Source organism: Epinephelus fuscoguttatus, linkage group LG23, assembly GCF_011397635.1.
Source record: "Epinephelus fuscoguttatus linkage group LG23, E.fuscoguttatus.final_Chr_v1".
NCBI lineage: Eukaryota > Metazoa > Chordata > Actinopteri > Perciformes > Serranidae > Epinephelus > Epinephelus fuscoguttatus.
Window position 1 is genome coordinate 2305735 of NC_064774.1, and position 20125 is coordinate 2325859.

Sequence of the window (20125 nt, forward strand, 5' to 3'; positions counted from 1 at the left end):
TTTGTCCAAAAATATGATCCTATTCCTTCAGGGAGTGCAGTTAGTTACAGTGTGGGCTCCATGCTTACTCTGACAGCTTGTTGGACCATCACAAAGGGGCGGGGCTTAGCAAAGGAACAACTGCATCATCAGCCCAACATTGTTTTAAACCACTCCCTTCCTTGTAAATGTCTGTCTGCTCATACTGGTATGTCTGTTTAACATGTCAGAAAATCAAATTGCCTTTGTGGATTAATAAAGTTGTATTGAATTGAAATGATATAACAGAGCCTCCTTACTGAAAAACAAAAGTCTATTTATTAATTTACTATAAAGTTAGTAATTTAGCATATGCAGATAATAAACACTGGTATACAGGAAAAGGAAATGCAGACAATACCATGTATTCAGCATTAAGCTCATCATCAGTTTAACAGTTTTGTCTGTTTAAACATGAAACTCATCAGGTGACTCAGAGCGTGCAGATGGATTATTAAATACATCATGTAGGCATCATGTTCAAGTGTCTAAGAGCTAATAAAAAAAAGCTACTTTACAATATATATTGCCTTCTTCCCAGTCATATTGGTCAGCACATAAACACTCACAACTCTTCCTCTTCTTCATCATTCCAGTACTCGGTGATCAGACGCTCTCCTTTTACCATCAGCTCGAGCTGCAGGTAAAACCAGTGAAGAGAGAGGGTTAAGAGGAGTGTGTGTAGCTTCTTCTTCTTCTTTCACTTCCTGCTTTCTACCAGTGTTACTATGACAACCAGCTCAAAAAAATCCTGTCCAGTGGAAACCTCCAAACGCGTGACTTTGAATGTTGATTTTCTCACAGGAAACCACAGAATCACACTTGTCCATCTCATTTCAGTGAAACAGGATGTGAAGTAGCTGCATGAACAACAGAGACAAAAGAGTCAAACACACTCTGAGTGAAAACTGTTTCTGGGTTACATCTGATCTACAGATACACCAGTAATGAGTTTTGGTTGGATTTGAAGGCACAGACTTTGAAATATTTGGATTCTCCTCACTGTGAGTCTCCAGATGTGTTGATGAAGGATGAAGTGTTCCTTTATGTGTTGAGAAAATTCCCCTACTTCTTCAAAGAACACTTCAGCTGCAAAATAATCATTTGTAAATCACTCGCCTTAAATATGTGAAGAAATCATTGTTTTTCTTGCATGCCTCCGTGGTGAACGGGGAATCCAAAAAAGGCAAACATTCTTGACGAGCGTTCATAAAGGGGGACCGTTTTTAACATCAGCTTCACAATATCAAAACAGCTGTTCACAAACTCTCACACAACTCGTGCAGTGTAATCCAAGTCAGTACTTCCCCTTTTTACATACTTTTATTTTTGACACGACTTTCAGGTATACGTTGACCAATAAATGCTGTCAGTATAAAACAAAATCGAGGAGTGCAGCAAAATGCCGCCTACCTACTTTTGTTTATACAGAATGGGCCTTTTTCGGGGCAATGGGGGGCGTGAGCAAGTAACAAAACGTGTAGCTCAGCGTGTGACGTAAACAGTGACGTGGGAGGGAAGTCGCGGCTGGTCAGTCTTTCGACGATTCTCTCCTAAGTCGGCCCGTCCTTCACCGTCCCCGTCATCTGACGGTTAATGGCCTCTTCGTTTGCAAGGGCAAGGAGGGCGCGCAATTCATAAAGAATGTTTGCCTTTTTTGGGTTCCCCATTCACCAGGGAGGTATGTGAGAGAGTTTTCTTCACAAATTCAACACGCAGTGAGTAATGACGTATGAATGGTCATTTTTTTAGCTGAAGTTTTTCTTTATGCTAAAAAAAACTCTTTAAAACCCGTCTTGGATCAGCTGGAAAAGTCGTCGTCACAAAGCTTTTTCAAGATTCATGGTTCTCACAGGACAGCCACGCTACAAACATATGATGATCTTATAGAATATGATGTATTACTAGAGATTAAACTACCTAACAGTATACAAAAGGAGTTCAAACGAGCTCAACCTGAAACAAATACTTTAAGTAAAATTGGGGTTATTCAAGTCTCAAGATTAGAATTCAGGATTATATGTTCTGAGATGGTTTAGTTCACCACTAGTATTTGACATTCAGGTGTCTTTGTGGTGTCTCTCATCATCTCTAACAGCTCTCGGGTCAGCCCTGACCTCTGACCCCTTTTGGAGGAAGCCAACAGAAAATATAACACATACTGGGATGAATATATCATATTATTGTATATTTTCAGAGGTGTTCTTACCTAGAGCCAGCCTGCAGCACATGTAAAAACACAATATGAGTTTGGCTTTGTAGAGGAGGAACAGCAAGAGGGAGCACACCAGTCTGTACCAAGGCATGTCAGGAAGAGGGACACCTGGAGTCTGAGCTCTCGCTGTGAGGAGGACAGTTTCAAACATGACAAATAATCAGTTATGTTTTTATCCAAATGTTATGAAGAATTTTCAACAATAATTAACGAATATTCACCAAAGAGCACAACAAGAGGACAGTCAAACAAAGACACTTACGCACAGGTTCACTGCAAGTGAGATGAACCCAAATACCCAAATAAACAAGATCTGATATCAAAATACTATGAAAACAATACATACAAGCAGAAACCTTGCACTGGGCCAAATTATTATGGGTCATTTAATGTCAGATAAAAAAGTTGGAAATGGTTAGGAAAATGAAACAATTGGAGGAATACATAAAATTTTAAAAAACTTTGCCTGTCTCAATGGTGGGTCGAATCAATGCCATAAAAATGGTAGTGTTACCAAGGTTTTTACACATTTTTCAGTCACTTCCAGTAAGCATTGCCCCAGTTATACTTCAAAAAGCTGGACTATGTTGTTTCATCTTTTATTTAGTCTAGCAAAGTACCTTGAATTTCTAAGAAGCATTTAAGTAAAGGTAGGAGTCAAGGTGGATTTGGTCTCCCCCAATTTAGACTGAACTATCTAGCTGTCCTTTTTTGCAAGTGTTTCTGTCTCCCAGCAGTCCTTAATAACCCAACAAAGGTTAAGAAAGACACATACCATAGTAAACCCTTAGTTCTACACTTAACAATCTGGTCTCAGGTGTTACTGGTTTTGAAGGCCCCTAAAACATACCTGGACACTCCTATATGCTTCAATCATGCATTTACACAACTTGGAGGGAGATTTGTGTATTGGTGATCACATTGATTCTTTTCAGCAACTGCAGCAGACCTTTGAATCTCTACCCTACATTTCTTCCGCTTTCTACAACACATTCTCACTTGGACCTCGTCAAATATTGAAGTTTGGTCATGGACTTTCAATGTCCACATACAACGTGCAAGGTACCCTGGGTGTGTTGGTTTTCGACGTTCTGGGATGCCGTGTCAAGTTCTGCCTGTTACATGCATTGTCTTCCTTCAAAATACACTAATGTTTTCATGAGTGTTGTGATGTTCGTGAATGAAACGTTCAAAAGAATGAATCTGTTGAGTGAACGCACTGAACTGAATCACTTCTGGAACTGATTCGTTCATTTCTCAGTTCAGTTGAGCTCAGCAGTGAGCGTGCAGGCCGGGAGTGGAACTGCCGATTCGGTCCGTGCGAACGATGAATCACTCGCGAGTCACGAGGCAGCCAGGGTGCAGGGAGGGACTGCCTAACACGTGACGAATCACTCGGTGAACGAATCACTCGGTAAGGGACGTAACCCTGATCCCTGATTCAAATCATTTCTTCTTAGTGATACACTTTCATAGGGACCGTTTTCTCCAAGCTAACGGCTAATGTAGCCAGGAGTCAAGCCACATGAACACAGTCACACACCTCCCCATTGTTTTAACAGACTTAGTTTCCAGATAAACAAACTTAAAACGATAGGCTGGCCAATAATGAGACTCATCAGTGCAGGGCAGACGCAGCAGCAGCTCAGCTGTGTATCAGTTCAGTGAGTTGGACTACACAGTACTCAGTCAGGGGTCCTCCCGCCAAGCACTGAATGATTCGGTGAACGAATCTTTTGAACGAATCTTTTTCATGAACTGATTCTAGATTCTAAAGAACTGCTTTGCTCATCACTAGTATTCACAGGAAATGTATAGTTTGCACACAGTTTATTTCAAAATAAAAGCACTATGTCAGCAAAACAACCCGAACTGATGGTTTTTCCTCCAACAACTAACAGACGTCGTTAGGTTTAGGCAACAAAAACACGTGGAATGGTTTAGGAATAAAGAGCAGGGTTTGGATTTATATTCTTGGGGGACGTGAACACCACTCTTCCGGATGAAAGTTGGTGGTTGTTGGAACCATCCACCGCTCCACCTACCTACCCTACTCAGACTTTCGCCACCTTAACTTTTGTTCTGGTCCCACCCTGTTTCCCCCTGACAACACCGAGCACCATTAAACTACAATGGCGACCCACCGCGAATCATGCCGCCGTTAAAGGACAGTTTTCTTCAACAGTGCCTGATGCCACAAGTCACTGCACAAAAGGCAGACGTCAGAGTGAAACCAGGTTGTTTTCTAAAATTGCGGCACTCTTTAAAGGCTCATTCTCCATCCATGAACAGAAACCTCATCATGCTGCTTTAGACAGTCTCTTGGCTATTAAGCTGTGTCTCATTTTTACAACATTTTACAAGAGTTAAAATACCCATCATCAAAACCAACAACCAAAATGGCAGGAAGAATTGGGTACTATGTAGAGATGAAGAGTGGGAAACCTGTATTGAACATATTCACAGTAGCTCAACAAATGCAAGGCTCGCTTCGATACAATTCAGAGTTGTTCACTGATTGCACTTCTCTCCCACTAGACTACAAAAAATATTCAAAGATGCTTCACCCCTCTGTGTGAAATGTTCGAAAGATTAAGGAACGCTGTCTCACCAGTTCCTACAATGCCACAGGTTGCAAACTCTCTGGGGTCACTGATTTGACTTTTTTGCTAAGGTCTTTAAGAAAGAGTTTCCCACTGCCCCTTTAACCAATTTGGGGTGGTTGAGCCAGGTAGAGTGAAGAATAGGTACGAAGCTCAGGTCATCTCTCTGTCCACACTGCTAGTAGGAAAATTGCTGCTTTCATGTTGAAAATCTGAGAAGCTCCAAACTTTTTAAATGTGGCTGAAGGAATTAGGTCATGTTTTACACTTAGAGAAAAGTAGATTCACTCTGTCAAACAGAGAGGGAAGCTTAAAGAAAATCTGGCAACCGTTCATTAGATTAATTGAAGAATTAAAGTGAATGGTTAATGGTTTAACAGGTTGACTGCACCATGGTGTCATATGTCAATACCCTGTCCCTTTTTTGTCTTGCCACCACGCTCCATTCTGTTTTCAGAATCAGAATCAGAAATACTTTGTTGATCCCTGAGGGGAAATTATTTGTGTTACAGGTGCTCCTTGCTTTTCTTTTGCTGCTATTTACACTGTTTTGCAAAAAACAACAAACAGATGTAGAAGTTGGGAAAATCATTTTCAGAGGCAGCGCTGGTAAATATCATGGATATGGATGAAACTAAGCTATGACGATGTGAGTGTGTCTGCTTGAAGATTATCAGGCTTAGCTATGAACAGGCCTCATAAAAGCAAGGATAGTTAATGTACCATGTTGGCGACCATGAGTGCCACTTTGGAGGGTCTGAGTCTGTCGTAGTAAATTCAGTAGATTTGGAAATTCATTTAGCCTTGTGTCAATGAAACTTTTAAATAGTGGCAGACAGTGGAAGCAAGGTAAGGGATTTTAAGGGAAGGGGGATTTTCTTTAATTTTATTATTATTGCTGATGTGTTTGCTTTTTCTCGAAACATTTTCAATCTATTAGCGGACTTAAAATATGTATCTTTTTACATGTTAAAAGATACACATTGGAATGTTGTCTTTATGGCTGCAGCATGGGGTGAGAAGCCCAAGGCAAATTTCCCTCTCGATGAGATGATAAAGTTCATCTTAAAAATCATGAAAACGTCAATTTCTAATAGCGACTTGCTTGCCTGAGTCCAGAGCTTTGAATCTGCTCACTGTGACATGAAACAATGGTTTCTTGGTTAAAGTGAGAAATGATCAGGGTCACACATGCTGCATGTAGAGAGCAGAGCGTGTCACCTGTTACACCCAGCCAGCTCTGCGGCGACTCTCCTTTCGTCGGGTGTTCACACTTGTAGAATCCTTCGTCAGACGTGGACACCACTTGGAGGGTCAGGATTCCATCAGGCTCGGTACTGATGAAAGTATTGTTTTTGTAGAACGTAGCAGTGAAATTTGAAGTAGGATACTTTGAGTATCTTTCCTTGTGGGTGCAGCTGAGAGTCACCTCATCTCCCTCCGTCACAGGAAGTGCAGGGCTCTCCAGTATCACGACACCAGCTGAAATATAGATGACCAAACATGGTGTCACTGTTGTCTTTGTTAAAGACAAGTAGAGTAGTTCTTACTGTAATCTCTACATCTAATTTATAAGCCATGCTACTGTGGTTCTGTTTTGGTCATAAAGCCTCACCTGACCAACCTGTGCCAGTCTTTTTCCTTTGATTACATCTGTGTACCCTATTGATTTGTTGGCTGGCACACACAGACGTTCTCACTCCCAACTCATCAAACAGTTCCTACACTTCAAACCACAAAGCTCTACGTGTCGGCTGTAGGAAGTGAAGTGATGCAGTACAAAGAGCGACAAAGTCCTTTGTCGACTGGACTTTGACCCAGGAGGCTGCTGTTTGTGTCCCAAGTCAACACTTAGATATTTTAACTTACTTTAACTTGTGACACTTTTCCAAACCTAAACAAACTGTGACCATTGAACAATGTTTTGGTTAAACTGTTCTTATTTAGCTGTTTCCTGTGAACACAGACGTTTACTGCAAAAAGACTGTATTCATGTTACAAGTGGAAACGCAAATTGTTCTATCCATGTGTGGAAATGGTTTTGGTTAGTCACTGACTTTGAATAGTTAGGGTAAGGACAGCCCATTGGGCGGGTTATGAGACAATGGGCCCGTGGGCACAGATAGGCAAAGGGCCCCACCACCTCTCCACTTCCAAGACACACAGATTTTGTGGTCATTATACATCTTTTTGTGGTTCATTTTGTAATCATTTGGGTCTTTTTGAGGTAATTTTGTGTCTTATTGAGGTAATGTTATATCTTTTTAGTGTCTTTCTTGGTCATTTTTATAGTATTTGTGTGTCTTCTTGTGGTTGTTTTGTGTCTTTTTGTGTTTGTTTGGCTCTCTTTTAGGTATTTTTGTGTGTTTTGTGTTCATTTTGTGTCCCTTCATGGTCATTTGTTGTCTTGTGGTTGTTTTCCTGTTATGGAGGTTGTTTTTGCGTCTCTTTGCAGTTACTTTGCATCTCTTTGTAGTCTTTTTGTGTCCCGTTGTGGTCTTTGAGTCTCTTCCTGGTTGGTATGTGTTTATTTCGGGGCGATTCTGCATGTTCAGGCCGGGGGGGGGGGGGGGGCCCTGACACTTTGGGCCGAGGGGCCTGTGCCTGGTGGGCATGTTCAGTAAACCATCCCTGCCCACTGTTCAGGGGATAGGTCCTGAACAAATCGTGTTTCAGGTACCGATCAGGCAGTGATGGGGGGTAGGCCTACTCATATATATGAGTGTCATAGTGTGAAGGCCCACTGACCAAGCTGCTGTATTTACTAGTTGGGATGTTGGGAAGTTGTTTTTTCACACTAAACATAAACACAATATGAAACAAAACACAAGCTTGTTAGCGGACATACCGGTCACTGTGATGTTGATGGTGTTGCTACACTTGCCCTGTTCAGACTCACACCAGTACACTCCGCTGTCTGACGGGTAGACGTCGTCAAGCATGCAGCCATTCTCGCAGGGTTCAGGCGTCTCAGAGGAGTTGTGCTTCCTCAGTGTCCAGCCGGTAGAGTTCGGCGGTGCATCACAGCTCAGATAGATGCGGTCGTACCGAAAGAACTGAGATTTGTCAGGACGGATGCTCAGTGTGGCTGCTGGTGATTCAAACAGGAAATGAAAGACGTGATTTTAAGAACATCCGTTTTTGTCATGTTTCTGTGCCTGATTAAAAACAGAGACATCAAACCCTGTGCTCTTGGTCTTATTGCACCAATTTCATGAATCAAGGTCAATCAACATTTTCATCTTTTTAAAGGATTTATTTAAAAAATGGATTTTATATCAAAGCCTTTGGTCATGATCGACAAACATTCAAGGTCCAGTGTGTAAGATACAGGGGGATTTAGTGCCGCCTAGTGGTGAGGCTCACAGTTTGCAACCAGAATAAAGCAGTTTTACATAAAAAAAAACAACAAAAAACAACAGTGTTTTTCCTGACACTGTCATGGAGGAGCTGCTAACTACAGTGGCTGATATAAGAAGAGAACAGCCCTATCTGGAGCCAGTGTTTGGTTTGTCCATTCTGGGCTACTGTAGAAACATGGTGGTGCAACATGGCGATCTCCGTAGACGAGGACCTGCTGCCTACGTAGATATAAATGTCCCATTGTACGGTAACAAAAACCCAACATTTCTTATTTTCAGGGGATTATACACTAAAGAAAACAGACGTTTAAGGACTTTCTGCCAGGATAACAGCTTCAGATATATATTAAAGCCAGCTTCAAAGAACCAAAATACAGACTTGTGTCGGAATAAATTAAGGCAATTCACTTATCAACAAACTGGAATGGGGTCCAGATAAAAAAAGCTTGATTGGACCCCAAAAAAATCAGGCCCAAACCTCCATCGTATCTGTCCAAGTCTGAAATGAGCCTTAATGGTGGCAGCAGTTTGGGGCCAGAGCCTGATAAAAACAAGAACAGTTTCCACTGTAAAAAATGACATATTTTTGACTATTAAAAACATTTACTGCAAGCTAAAGTTGTCTCAAGTCTTTTTCAGCGTGTTAGCAGACATCTGTGACACAAGGTGCATTCGTAAATAGCCACTCTGAGCACCAGAGCCCATTCTGGCACAAAATGGACCCAGATACAGAAGTAGACAGATCCAACACCAGGAAACTGGTGAGAGCCCAAACAGATTCAAGCCTGGGGGCTTGATGAGAAATTACAGCCCAGCCTGAACCCGGTGGGTCAGTTAACGCCCAGTCAGGTTTGGAGAGACAATCAAAGCTCTTACTGTTGCACTTAAACCTGCACTGTATATTATTGTAATTTACATTACTTTGCACTCTACTGCTTTTTGCACTTCCAGTTTGATGCAAAACTGTATTTGTCTCTGTAACTGTGCAATGACAGTAAAACTACGTCAGTGTAGTTATCAATTACTAAGAAACAACAGCCATAAAATAACAATTGAATGAGTAAACAAAAACGAGTGATCAAACTAAATTGTATCTATTGAAACGATTGAAAAAAATAACATTTCTTACAAAGTAGTAGACAGAGTGATGTGATCTCCATACTGCATCGATGCTGTCCTCGGTCTCAGCTACAGCCAACACTCTAACCCACATCCTGAGCTCAACGGAAATCATGAGGACCCTGGTGACAGGCTGCACCATCTGGTACAACATGTAGAAGAATCCAACTCAACACACAGAGTTACAACCCTTTGTCTTAACCAGTGAAAAAAAAAATCACCAAGTGAAACTGTCAACTGGTGACAGAGGTTTGTTCCTTATGAGTCACATATCTGTGAAACGGGACATGAAACAGACACATTATTAACCTGAGTAAACTCAGGTAAACTCAGGGCATCAGTCTTTGACAGATCCAGTAAAATTACTTTAATTGAAAACAAGCCAAAAAACAAACAAAAACAGGCTCACAGGCAGATGAGAAGACAACCTGGTGGGCAGACAGGAAGAATCAGCAGAAATAAAACAGATACAGGGAAACCAAAAGGGAAAATGGTGGGTTTATATACTGAGTGGGCTGATGAGGCAACTGGAAGCAGGTGTGTCTGTTACAAATGTAACTCAAGTGAGGTTGTGGGTAAAGGGAAGAAAGTCTGGGGACACCTGGTGGCCAGATGGAGACAGGGCAGACCATGACATGAAAGTGTTTAAAATCAGCTCAGTTTAATTGATGTCAAAAGAGGAGAAGTAATGAAGCATGGTGTGATCTACTGTGGGCCCTGGGTCGGCTGTCCCATTCAGTACTGATTCTGACCGTCTTAAACTGACTTGGACATTTAGTTTGTTGTTTTTTTTATTCAGCTCATTCCAAAGTTATGACTAGTCAGTTTATGTGGTTAACAGCTCAGCAGCCAACAACAGTGTCATCAGGGTGGTATCTGTTTATCTGTTTTATTAAGCTTTTAAACAGGAAGCAATGACAGTAATGTGGATGTGTAGGGAAAAAATGCTTCAACACATCTTGGGTTTTTCCACATAACACTGATCAGTCAAGCTGTTACAATCCTCTTCAGCAAACAGTTCTCTATTCATGTTCCTGTTGGCATTATTGTCCTTGTGTTGCCTTTTTGTCCTCCTAATTAGTCTTTGGGACTCACTGCCTGCAGAGCAGACTAGCAATGGCTCCCAAGTCTTTTGTTTTTTATTTTGGCTTAGCGGAGGGACATACAATTACAACAGGTTGTATTTTGTACTGATTTTAAATACAATCTGAACCCCAAAAACCTGCTGGCATCTTTAAAACTTGCCAAAATTACACATTTATCATGATCAGAAACAGTGAAAACAGAAATGAGCCTGGAACACATCATGTGCAACAACACCTCCCATCAGGAAAAAATAACCTAATCTATCAAAATCACTTTATTCTACATGTCTTATTGAACATTTCACCGTAGGAAACAGATCCTGCAAAAAAACAAACATTAAATCCTGCACTCCTGCAAGTAAGACAATAGTGAAAAGCCAAGGCGTTTTCCAACTCTAGAGTTTTGTTTTCAATTTTTAACTTTCGATCATCAAAGGGTGCGTTTTTAAAATCCAATCTGCCGCCACACCAAGTTACTAATATTATTTTGGCCACTACTCCTGCCACTGTTGTGTATTTAACCGGGGTTTGGTTGGAAAAATGAGTATTAGGCTATGTGCTAACGTTGCTAATGCTTGCATGTGCACACTTTCTGGCATTTTGCTGAAGAAATTAGCAGTTTGTAATGGTGATAACTCTCACTCCCTCTGTGCTGTGTGTAAATATAAATATAACATGATTATTTATGGTGGAGGGAGGGTCATGTTTTTCCCCCAGTCACTCAGGGAGGCTCAAGGAGAAAATATTTGTTGCTCTGACAGGGCGAGGCGAAGCGAAGCGAGGCAAGATAAGATCAGATCAGATAAGATCTCAATTGATCCCCAGACGAGAATCTGGTTGTTGCAGTAGTGAGAAAAGACAGAGATAAATATAGACAAATAGAGAAGGTAAAGTAAATAAATAAATGATAACATGTATATTGCATTGCATATTAAATGTGAAGTGTTTTGGGGTGTGTGTTTGGGGGGGGGGGGGGTATGGTGACTGCTGCCCTGTTTGCATCAGATCCAGCAAGATATAGGAGTGGGAAGGTTAGCAGGAAGCAGGAAAGAAGAGATTAGTAGGATTAGATTGCGACATACAGTACAGGCCAAAAGTTTGGACACACCTTCTCATTCAATGCGTTTTCTTTATTTTCATGACTATTTACATTGTAGATTCTCACTGAAGGCATCAAAACTATGAATGAACACATGTGGAGTTATGTACTTAACAAAAAAAGGTGAAATAACTGAAAACATGTTTTATATTCTAGTTTCTTCAAAATAGCCACCCTTTGCTCTGATTACTGCTTTGCACACTCTTGGCATTCTCTCCATGAGCTTCAAGAGGTAGTCACCTGAAATGGTTTCCACTTCACAGGTGTGCCTTATCAGGGTTAATTAGTGGAATTTCTTGCTTTATCAATGGGGTTGGGACCATCAGTTGTGTTGTGCAGAAGTCAGGTTAATACACAGCCGACAGCCCTATTGGACAACTGTTAAAATTCATATTATGGCAGGAACCAATCAGCTAACTAAAGAAAAACGAGTGGCCATCATTACTTTAAGAAATGAAGGTCAGTCAGTCCGGAAAATTGCAAAAACTTTAAATGTGTCCCCAAGTGGAGTCGCAAAAACCATCAAGCGCTACAACAAAACTGGCACACATGAGGACCGACCCAGGAAAGGAAGACCAAGAGTCACCTCTGCTTCTGAGGATAAGTTCATCCGAGTCACCAGCCTCAGAAATCGCAAGTTAACAGCAGCTCAGATCAGAGACCAGATGAATGCCACACAGAGTTCTAGCAGCAGACCCATCTCTAGAACAACTGTTAAGAGGAGACTGCGCGAATCAGGCCTTCATGGTCAAACAGCTGCTAGGAAACCACTGCTAAGGAGAGGCAACAAGCAGAAGAGATTTGTTTGGGCCAAGAAACACAAGGAATGGACATTAGACCAGTGGAAATCTGTGCTTTGGTCTGATGAGTCCAAATTTCAGATCCTTGGTTCCAACTGCCGTGTCTTTGTGAGACGCAGAAAAGGTGAACGGATGGATTCCACATGCCTGGTTCCCACTGTGAAGCATGGAGGAGGAGGTGTGATGGTGTGGGGGTGTTTTGCTGGTGACACTGTTGGGGATTTATTCAAAATTGAAGGCACACTGAACCAGCATGGCTACCACAGCATCCTGCAGCGACATGCCATCCCATCCGGTTTAGTTGGACGATCATTTATTTTTCAACAGGACAATGACCCCAAACACACCTCCAGGCTGTGTAAGGGCTATTTGACCAAGAAGGAGAGTGATGGAGTGCTGCGGCAGATGACCTGGCCTCCACAGTCACCGGACCTGAACCCAATCGAGATGGTTTGGGGTGAGCTGGACCACAGAGTGAAGGCAAAGGGGCCAACAAGTGCTAAACACCTCTGGGAACTCCTTCAAGACTGTTGGAAAACCATTTCAGGTGACTACCTCTTGAAGCTCATGGAGAGAATGCCAAGAGTGTGCAAAGCAGTAATCAGAGCAAAGGGTGGCTATTTTGAAGAAACTAGAATATAAAACATGTTTTCAGTTATTTCACCTTTTTTTGTTAAGTACATAACTCCACATGTGTTCATTCATAGTTTTGATGCCTTCAGTGAGAATCTACAATGTAAATAGTCATGAAAATAAAGAAAACGCATTGAATGAGAAGGTGTGTCCAAACTTTTGGCCTGTACTGTACCTTCACTAAATTCACCTCTGCGCATCAGTGGAAGACATCTAAACACAAACTGTGATGTCTGGGAACTGTGGATCATCTTTGTTTTCTGTGTGACAGTTATTAAGGAAGCAAGTGGTACATACGGGGCACAAACACTCTCAAACAACGTCAGTCAACAGTTTTGAAAATTCGGTTTGAAAACATGTCTTCAATTATCTACAAGGAAGACATCTGACTCACATCACAGAGTGAAGTGCCGCCCGCAACAGGGAAGGTTGCGCAGCTGCAGAAAAGTTGCAGCTCATTCATAGCTCGTGGTGGACTACGAGGATGGACTGTGGAGTTCTGCTGAGAATTCTGCTGGTCTTTTTATGGATAAAGCCCACGGACGTTGTCTCAAACACGGGTGAGCTCACCACATTTGTGTGCTGCTATCTCCTTTCACCCTGGGCTTCAGGTTGGAAATTTAAGTCTCCAAACTTTGAAGACTTGGTTGACTTTAAAATGGTACAAATCATGTATGGAGCAGAAAAGAAAAAAATAAAACAATCAAACAAACAAAACCAATCACAGTTATTACATGGAAGCTTCAGGCCAAATCTAAAGTGTCTGTCCAAAAAAATTTTATACACAGAAATTTTCTAGTGCATATCCATATTAAATTCATCATTATATATTTGATCCTCACCACTGAGATGAGAAAGTATATATATTTAAAATTTAAAACACCATTGTTGTGAGGAACTGAAAACATGTAGAACATTCTGTTTGTTTAAACAAAGGTTTAAAAATAACATGCTGCATAAATATGACAATAGATGATGAGAGAGTAACATTGGCATAGTGAGGGAAAGGGTACAGGAACTGCCAGGATGTATAGTGTCTTTTGTTTGTCATAGTTTTCAGTCATGTGACATGCATGGTGACCTGGAGGGCAAAACAATGGGCCAACATGGCGGCTCAAACTGGAGTCTCCATAGGCACGCAGCTCAAGCCAGTACAATTTCCTTATGTTTCAAGCCACAAATATTTGAAGAAGGGCTGTGGCATATCATACCATCCATGATAACCCTGGTATAAATTTTACTTCATAAAAGTGTCATCTTCCAATATCACTGATATAGCAATGTGTTCCGTGCACACAGCAACAACACAAGTCCAAACATGTTTTAAGGCCAAAGCGCTTTGAAGTATACCCATTGTTGAGCATCAAATGAGCAACTGAGAATAAATAATATTTTAGCTAACAAACTTGAAGGCCAAGGTGAAAAGACTCTAACGACCATCGTTCACAACAGGAGACCATCCCCACACACCAGACAATCCAGGTCTGATACTGATTGTCAGAGATTCAGTGTCACAGAATAGCACCCACCAGTCCATTCACTCATCAGAGGCAGTTTATATGTTCACATCATCAACTGAAATTACAACATGTGTAACTTGAATGATCTGCAAAATGAAAACATAGTAATAATATATATTGACGTAGCATATAAATAACTAAATGTATTTATTGGAGCATGTAAGCTTCAAAAACTAGCTTGAGTACTGATTTTGCAAACTTCTACCTTTATGGATATTTTACAACTACAAGGAGTTTTCAGTTGCTTATGAAACAGTCTCAATGTGTTTCTACAGAATCCGCCTAACAAAGAAAACTCAGGAAAGACTAGATTGTGGATTTATGCCATTAAACATACCATGTTGTCTCTGGAGGGCAAACAGTGGCAGCTGTCTCTAAAATTAACTATAATTCTTGGATTACTGATAGATAGCTAACATTAATTAATTAGTACTCCTTTGCTTTAACACTGAAGAATTTCTTGTCCTTTGACTCCCAAACAGCAGCACAATTGATCCATCCAGGAAAATACGTATGACTGTCCATACTTTTGTACGCTTTCATCCTGGCAGCAGTGTAAGTTGAGGGATTTTTTTGTCCATGCCTTTTTTAAAATTCCATTTAGGCAAAATAATGGGCCAACATGGCGGCTCAAACTGGAGTCCCGTGAGGCACGCAGCTCAAGCCAGTACAATTTCCTTATGTTTCAAGCCACAAATATTTGAAGAAGGGCTGTGGCATATCATACCATCCATGATAACCCTGGTATAAATTTTACTTCATAAAAGTGTCATCTTCCAATATCACTGATATAGCAATGTGTTCCGCAGTGCACACAGCAACAACACAAGTCCAAACATGTTTTAAGGCCAAAGCGCTTTGACGTATACCCATTGTTGAGCATCAAATGAGCAACTGAGAATAAATAATATTTTAGCTAACAAACTTGAAGGCCAAGGTGAAAAGACTCTAACGACCATCGTTCACAACAGGAGACCATCCCCACACGCAGACAATCCAGGTCTGATACTGATTGTCAGAGATTCAGTGTCACAGAATAGCACCCACCAGTCCATTCACTCATCAGAGGCAGTTTTATGTTCACATCATCAACTGAAATTACAACATGTGTAACTTGAATGATCTGCAAAATGAAAACATAGTAATAATATATATTGACGTAGCATATAAATAACTAAATGTATTTATTGGAGCATGTAAGCTTCAAAAACTAGCTTGAGTACTGATTTTGCAAACTTCTACCTTTATGGATATTTTACAACTACAAGGAGTTTTCAATTGCTTATGAAACAGTCTCAATCTGTTTCTACAGAATCCTGCCTAACAAAGAAAACTCAGGAAAGACTAGATTGTGGATTTGTGCCATTAAACATACCATGTTGTCTCTGGAGGGCAAACAGTGGCAGCTGTCTCTAAAATTAACTATAATTCTTGGATTACTGTTAGATAGCTAACATTAATTAATTTACTCCCTTTGCTTTAACACTGAAGAATTTCTTGTCCTTTGACTCCCAAACAGCAGCACAATTGATCCATCCAGGAAAATACATATGACTGTCCATACTTTTGTATGCTTTCATCCTGGCAGCAGTGTAAGTTGAGAAATTTTTTTGTCCATGCCTTTTTTAAAATTCCATTTAGCTTTTCTATGAAATAAAAATTTATACCATGGTTATCGTGGATGGTATGATATGCCACAGCCCTTCTTCAAATATTTGTGGCTTGAAACATAAGGAAATTGTACTGGCTTGAGCTGCGTGCCTCACGGAGACTCCAGTTTGAGCCGCTATGTTGGCCCATTGTTTTGCCCTCCAGGTCACCACGCATGTCACGTGACTGAAAACTATAACAAACAAAAGACACTATACATCCTGGCAGTTTCTGTACCCTTTCCCTCACTATGCCAATGTTACTCTCTCATCATCTATTGTCATATTTATGCAGCATGTTATTTTTTTAAGATATTTTTGGGCTTTTTAGCCTTTAATGTATAGGACAGACAAGTGTGAAGGGGAGAGAGAAATGGAGTGACACGCAGCAAAGGGCCACAGGCTGGAGTCGAACCCAGACCGCTGTGGCAACAGCCCTGCACATGGGGCGCCTGCTCCACCACCAAGCCACCGGCGACCCATGCAGCATGTTATTTTAAACCTTTGTTTAAACAAACGGAATGTTCTACATGTTTTCAGTTCCTCACAACAATGGTGTTTTAAATTTTAAGTATATATATTTACTCATCTCAGTGGTGAGGATCAAATATATAATGATGAATTTAATATGGATATGCACTCGAGACTTTCTGTGTATACATTTTTTTGGACAGACACTTTAGATTTGGCCTGAAGCTTCCATGTAATAACTGTGATTGGTTTTGTTTGTTTGATTGTTTTATTTTTTCTTTTCTGCTCCATACATGATTTGTACCATTTTAAAGTCAACCAAGTCTTCAAAGTTTGGAGACTTAAATTTCCAGCACCTAGACAATATCTTAAACTAAGACACCTTATGCACCTGATCGCCTATGTCTTAGTCACTCTGAATCAGAAACAACATCTTGTCTATGAGAGGCTAGTGTTTTAAGGCCAAAGCACTTTGAAGTATACCCATTGTTGAGCATCAAATGAGCAACTGAGAATAAATAATATTTTAGCTAACAAACCTGAAGCCCAAGGTGAAAAGACTCTAACGACCATCGTTCACAACAGGAGACCATCCCCCACAGACAATCCAGGTCTGATACTGTTTTTCAGAGTTTCAGTGTCACAGATTTACTACCCCCCAGTCCATTCACTGATCAGAGGCAGTTTTATGTTCACATCATCAACTGAAATTAAAACATGTGTAACTTCCTAAAAAGCAGTGTGTGAATGTTACTGGATGAAATGTGTAATCATAAATGTAAATATATAATAAAGAGTCTACATGCATAGATGCACTGTAGCAGGCTATTGACTAGGGTTGACAATTTTAAGCACTTTCCTCAATTGAACACTGGTAGCATTAATGATCAATTAATTGATTAATTAATTACAAAAAAACTTTAGCAAATTTTGCTCATAGCAAACAAGACCAAACATTTTCCATATTCCCATGGCAAAACATCATTTTCTCTGACAGCATAATGTAGCCTATCAAACCTGTAGACAGCTAGGTATTAAACACATATACTTAAATATCTGATAATTTGGAGTATGTTCATAAAATTCATCTCTGTTGGGGTGTCGGTGGCTTAGTGGTAGAGCAGGCGCCCCATGTACAAGGCTGTTGTCGCAGCGGCCCGGGTTCAAATCCAGCTTGTGCCCCTTTGCTGCATGTCATCCCCTCTCTCTCTCCCCTTTTCATACTTACCTGTCCTGTGCATTAAAGGCATAAATGCCCCAAAAATATATTTAAAAATAAAACAAAATCATCTCTGTTATATTTCAGATCTAGATCCATGAGGAGTGTGAATATCGCTCGATATTATTCAACAGTGGACCTGTGTCGTTTTGTTCAAACAAAGAGGACTTCAGTCCATCTATACAATGGTTAACTCCATCATGACAGACACTGAACCTTTCAATGCTCATCATTACCATAACACAAACACAAGACAAGTTAAATGACACAGTGCCTGAATTTAGAAAATTAAGTTTGTGTTTCTTATAATGACAGACTGCAACAATATTTCCTTGTCCTTGGTAGTAGATACGCTAAGATATCAGAAGTAACTGTTGTCAGTCAATGTCAATAGAGTGTAAAGATTCACTCATGCATCAGACTTTAATGTAAGATGTGAGTGCATCACTTCAGACAGCCTTTATCTGTAAAAAAAAAAAAATGAACGTGAATCGGAAAAAAAAAAATCTATGCAGTATTAGTGTATCGATACATCCCTCCCTTTGGTGTGTCTCCTCTTCATTTCCTCAAAACACCTAAAAACATAAAATCTATCTTTTTTGTTTGGTCATGCAGGCTTGGGTGACATTTCCTGCAAATCTTACATCTTAAATCATTCATTTTAACTTCAATAATGTTCACAGGAGCCAGACACTTTATTCACATCCATGAAGGAGTGTGTATGTCGCTGCATCATATTCAAGCGGGGACCTGTGTCATTTTGTACAAGCAAAAAGGGGACTTGAGTCAATATATAAAATCTACCTTTTTTTTTGTTATAGAGTCAAACTTCAAAACAAGATTCCATAAATGAAGTCTTCTTTAAAGGTCTGCATCCTGTTGTTTTGTTTCTGAGAGAGGATTAAGGTTAACTCCATCAAGACACTGAATATTTCAGTGCCCATTTCATTATTTCAAGCACAACACAATTTAATTGACACGGTCCTTCAATTAAGAAAATGAACTTTGTTTTTCTTCTACTGACATGCTGCAATAATATTTTTCCATCCTTTGTATTAGATACATTGTAAGATAAAAACTTTTAAGCAGTAATTTTTGTAAGTCAGTGTCATTTCGAGCATAAGAGTTGACTTTTATCAACATGAGAGACCTAAGTTTTCCAGGTTGATATTTGATGTAATGTCTGTGGTCTACTTGAACTTGCATGGTCATGCAGGCTTGGGTGACATTTCCTGCAAATCTTACATCTTAAGTCATTCATTTTAACTTCAATATTGTTCACAGGAGCCAGACACTTTATTCACATCCATGAAGAAGTGTGTATGTCGCTGCATCATATTAAGCGGGGACTTGTGTCATTTTGTACAAGCAAAAAGGGGACTTGAGTCAATATATAAAATCTATCTTTTTTGTTATAGAGTCAAACTTCAAAACAAGATTCCATAAATGAAGTCTTCTTTAAAGGTCTGCATCCTATTGTTTTGATTCCGAGAGAGGATTAAGGTTAACTCCATCAAGACACTGAATATTTCAGCACCCTATGAGGTCTTTTTATGATGGATCTGAGAGAGGCATTAGCAGTTAGTGTAAATATCACATTTTTGACTACAGTATGGGATCTGTGATTCATACCCAAATAGATTAGTTTTTCTCTTCAAGATAGATTCATGCAATGCAAGATTTCTACATAATGTGTATTTTCAAGAAAATTCATTGTATACACAATTCATACAAATACAAACATACAAATACAAATCAAAGTGTATTCCTATAAATACAGCTTTTTTTTAAGTCTCCCTTTCTTCAGATTTTTAAGTACTTATTCTATTATCCTATAGATTTGGGTTAAGCATGTTGGGAATAGAATGATTTTATGCATTTTACTATCAGTTGTGTTTCACTATATAAGTTTTAGATGTGTGAACAATGAGAATACTAAGATGATTTCAGCTGATCTGAATGTGTTTGCTTTGCAGAAGCGGAGAAGTACAGGAGAGGAAGAGACATGAAATCTGAGGAGCACATACCGCAATGCTTAGATAATTAGTTTCATATATGGTAAAAATAATAGAAAGTGATGTACAGATAGTAAGGTACAGCACGTGTAGGGAGTTGTGTTGTTCTCTTGTCTTTCAAAACAGGAACCACGCCCCCACTGTCAGCGGGAAGGAGTCAGATTAACACGAGGCAGGGGCGTGGTGTGGTGAAGGAGGAAGTGGAACTGCCAATGAGAAGAGGACAACGCCTTGCGTGCACAATGACACTCTGTTACGCTCAAATATACTGGGTCAGGGAAAGGACAGGAGGTCAGACTTCGTGAACTGACACACCT

General features: G+C 40.2%; 1 protein-coding gene across 2 annotated transcripts; it reads right to left on the reverse strand.

The window, feature by feature from the left end:
• Window positions 1–274: 274 nt before the first annotated feature.
• On the reverse strand, window positions 275–11358 carry LOC125883980 (Fc receptor-like protein 5). Of its 2 annotated transcripts, XM_049568671.1 has the most exons (6): window positions 9328–11358; window positions 8677–8739; window positions 7685–7927; window positions 6058–6318; window positions 2228–2359; window positions 275–878 (listed from the first exon to the last, which is right to left on the reverse strand). In XM_049568671.1, exons 1-6 carry the CDS (start codon window positions 9356–9358, stop codon window positions 850–852), a joined length of 759 nt encoding a protein of 252 aa, XP_049424628.1. In that variant the 5' UTR covers window positions 9359–11358; the 3' UTR covers window positions 275–849. The 2 variants fall into 2 exon arrangements, with proteins under 2 accessions (XP_049424628.1, XP_049424629.1); XM_049568672.1 differs by lacking the exon at window positions 8677–8739.
• Between the last annotated feature and the right edge of the window lie 8767 nt (window positions 11359–20125).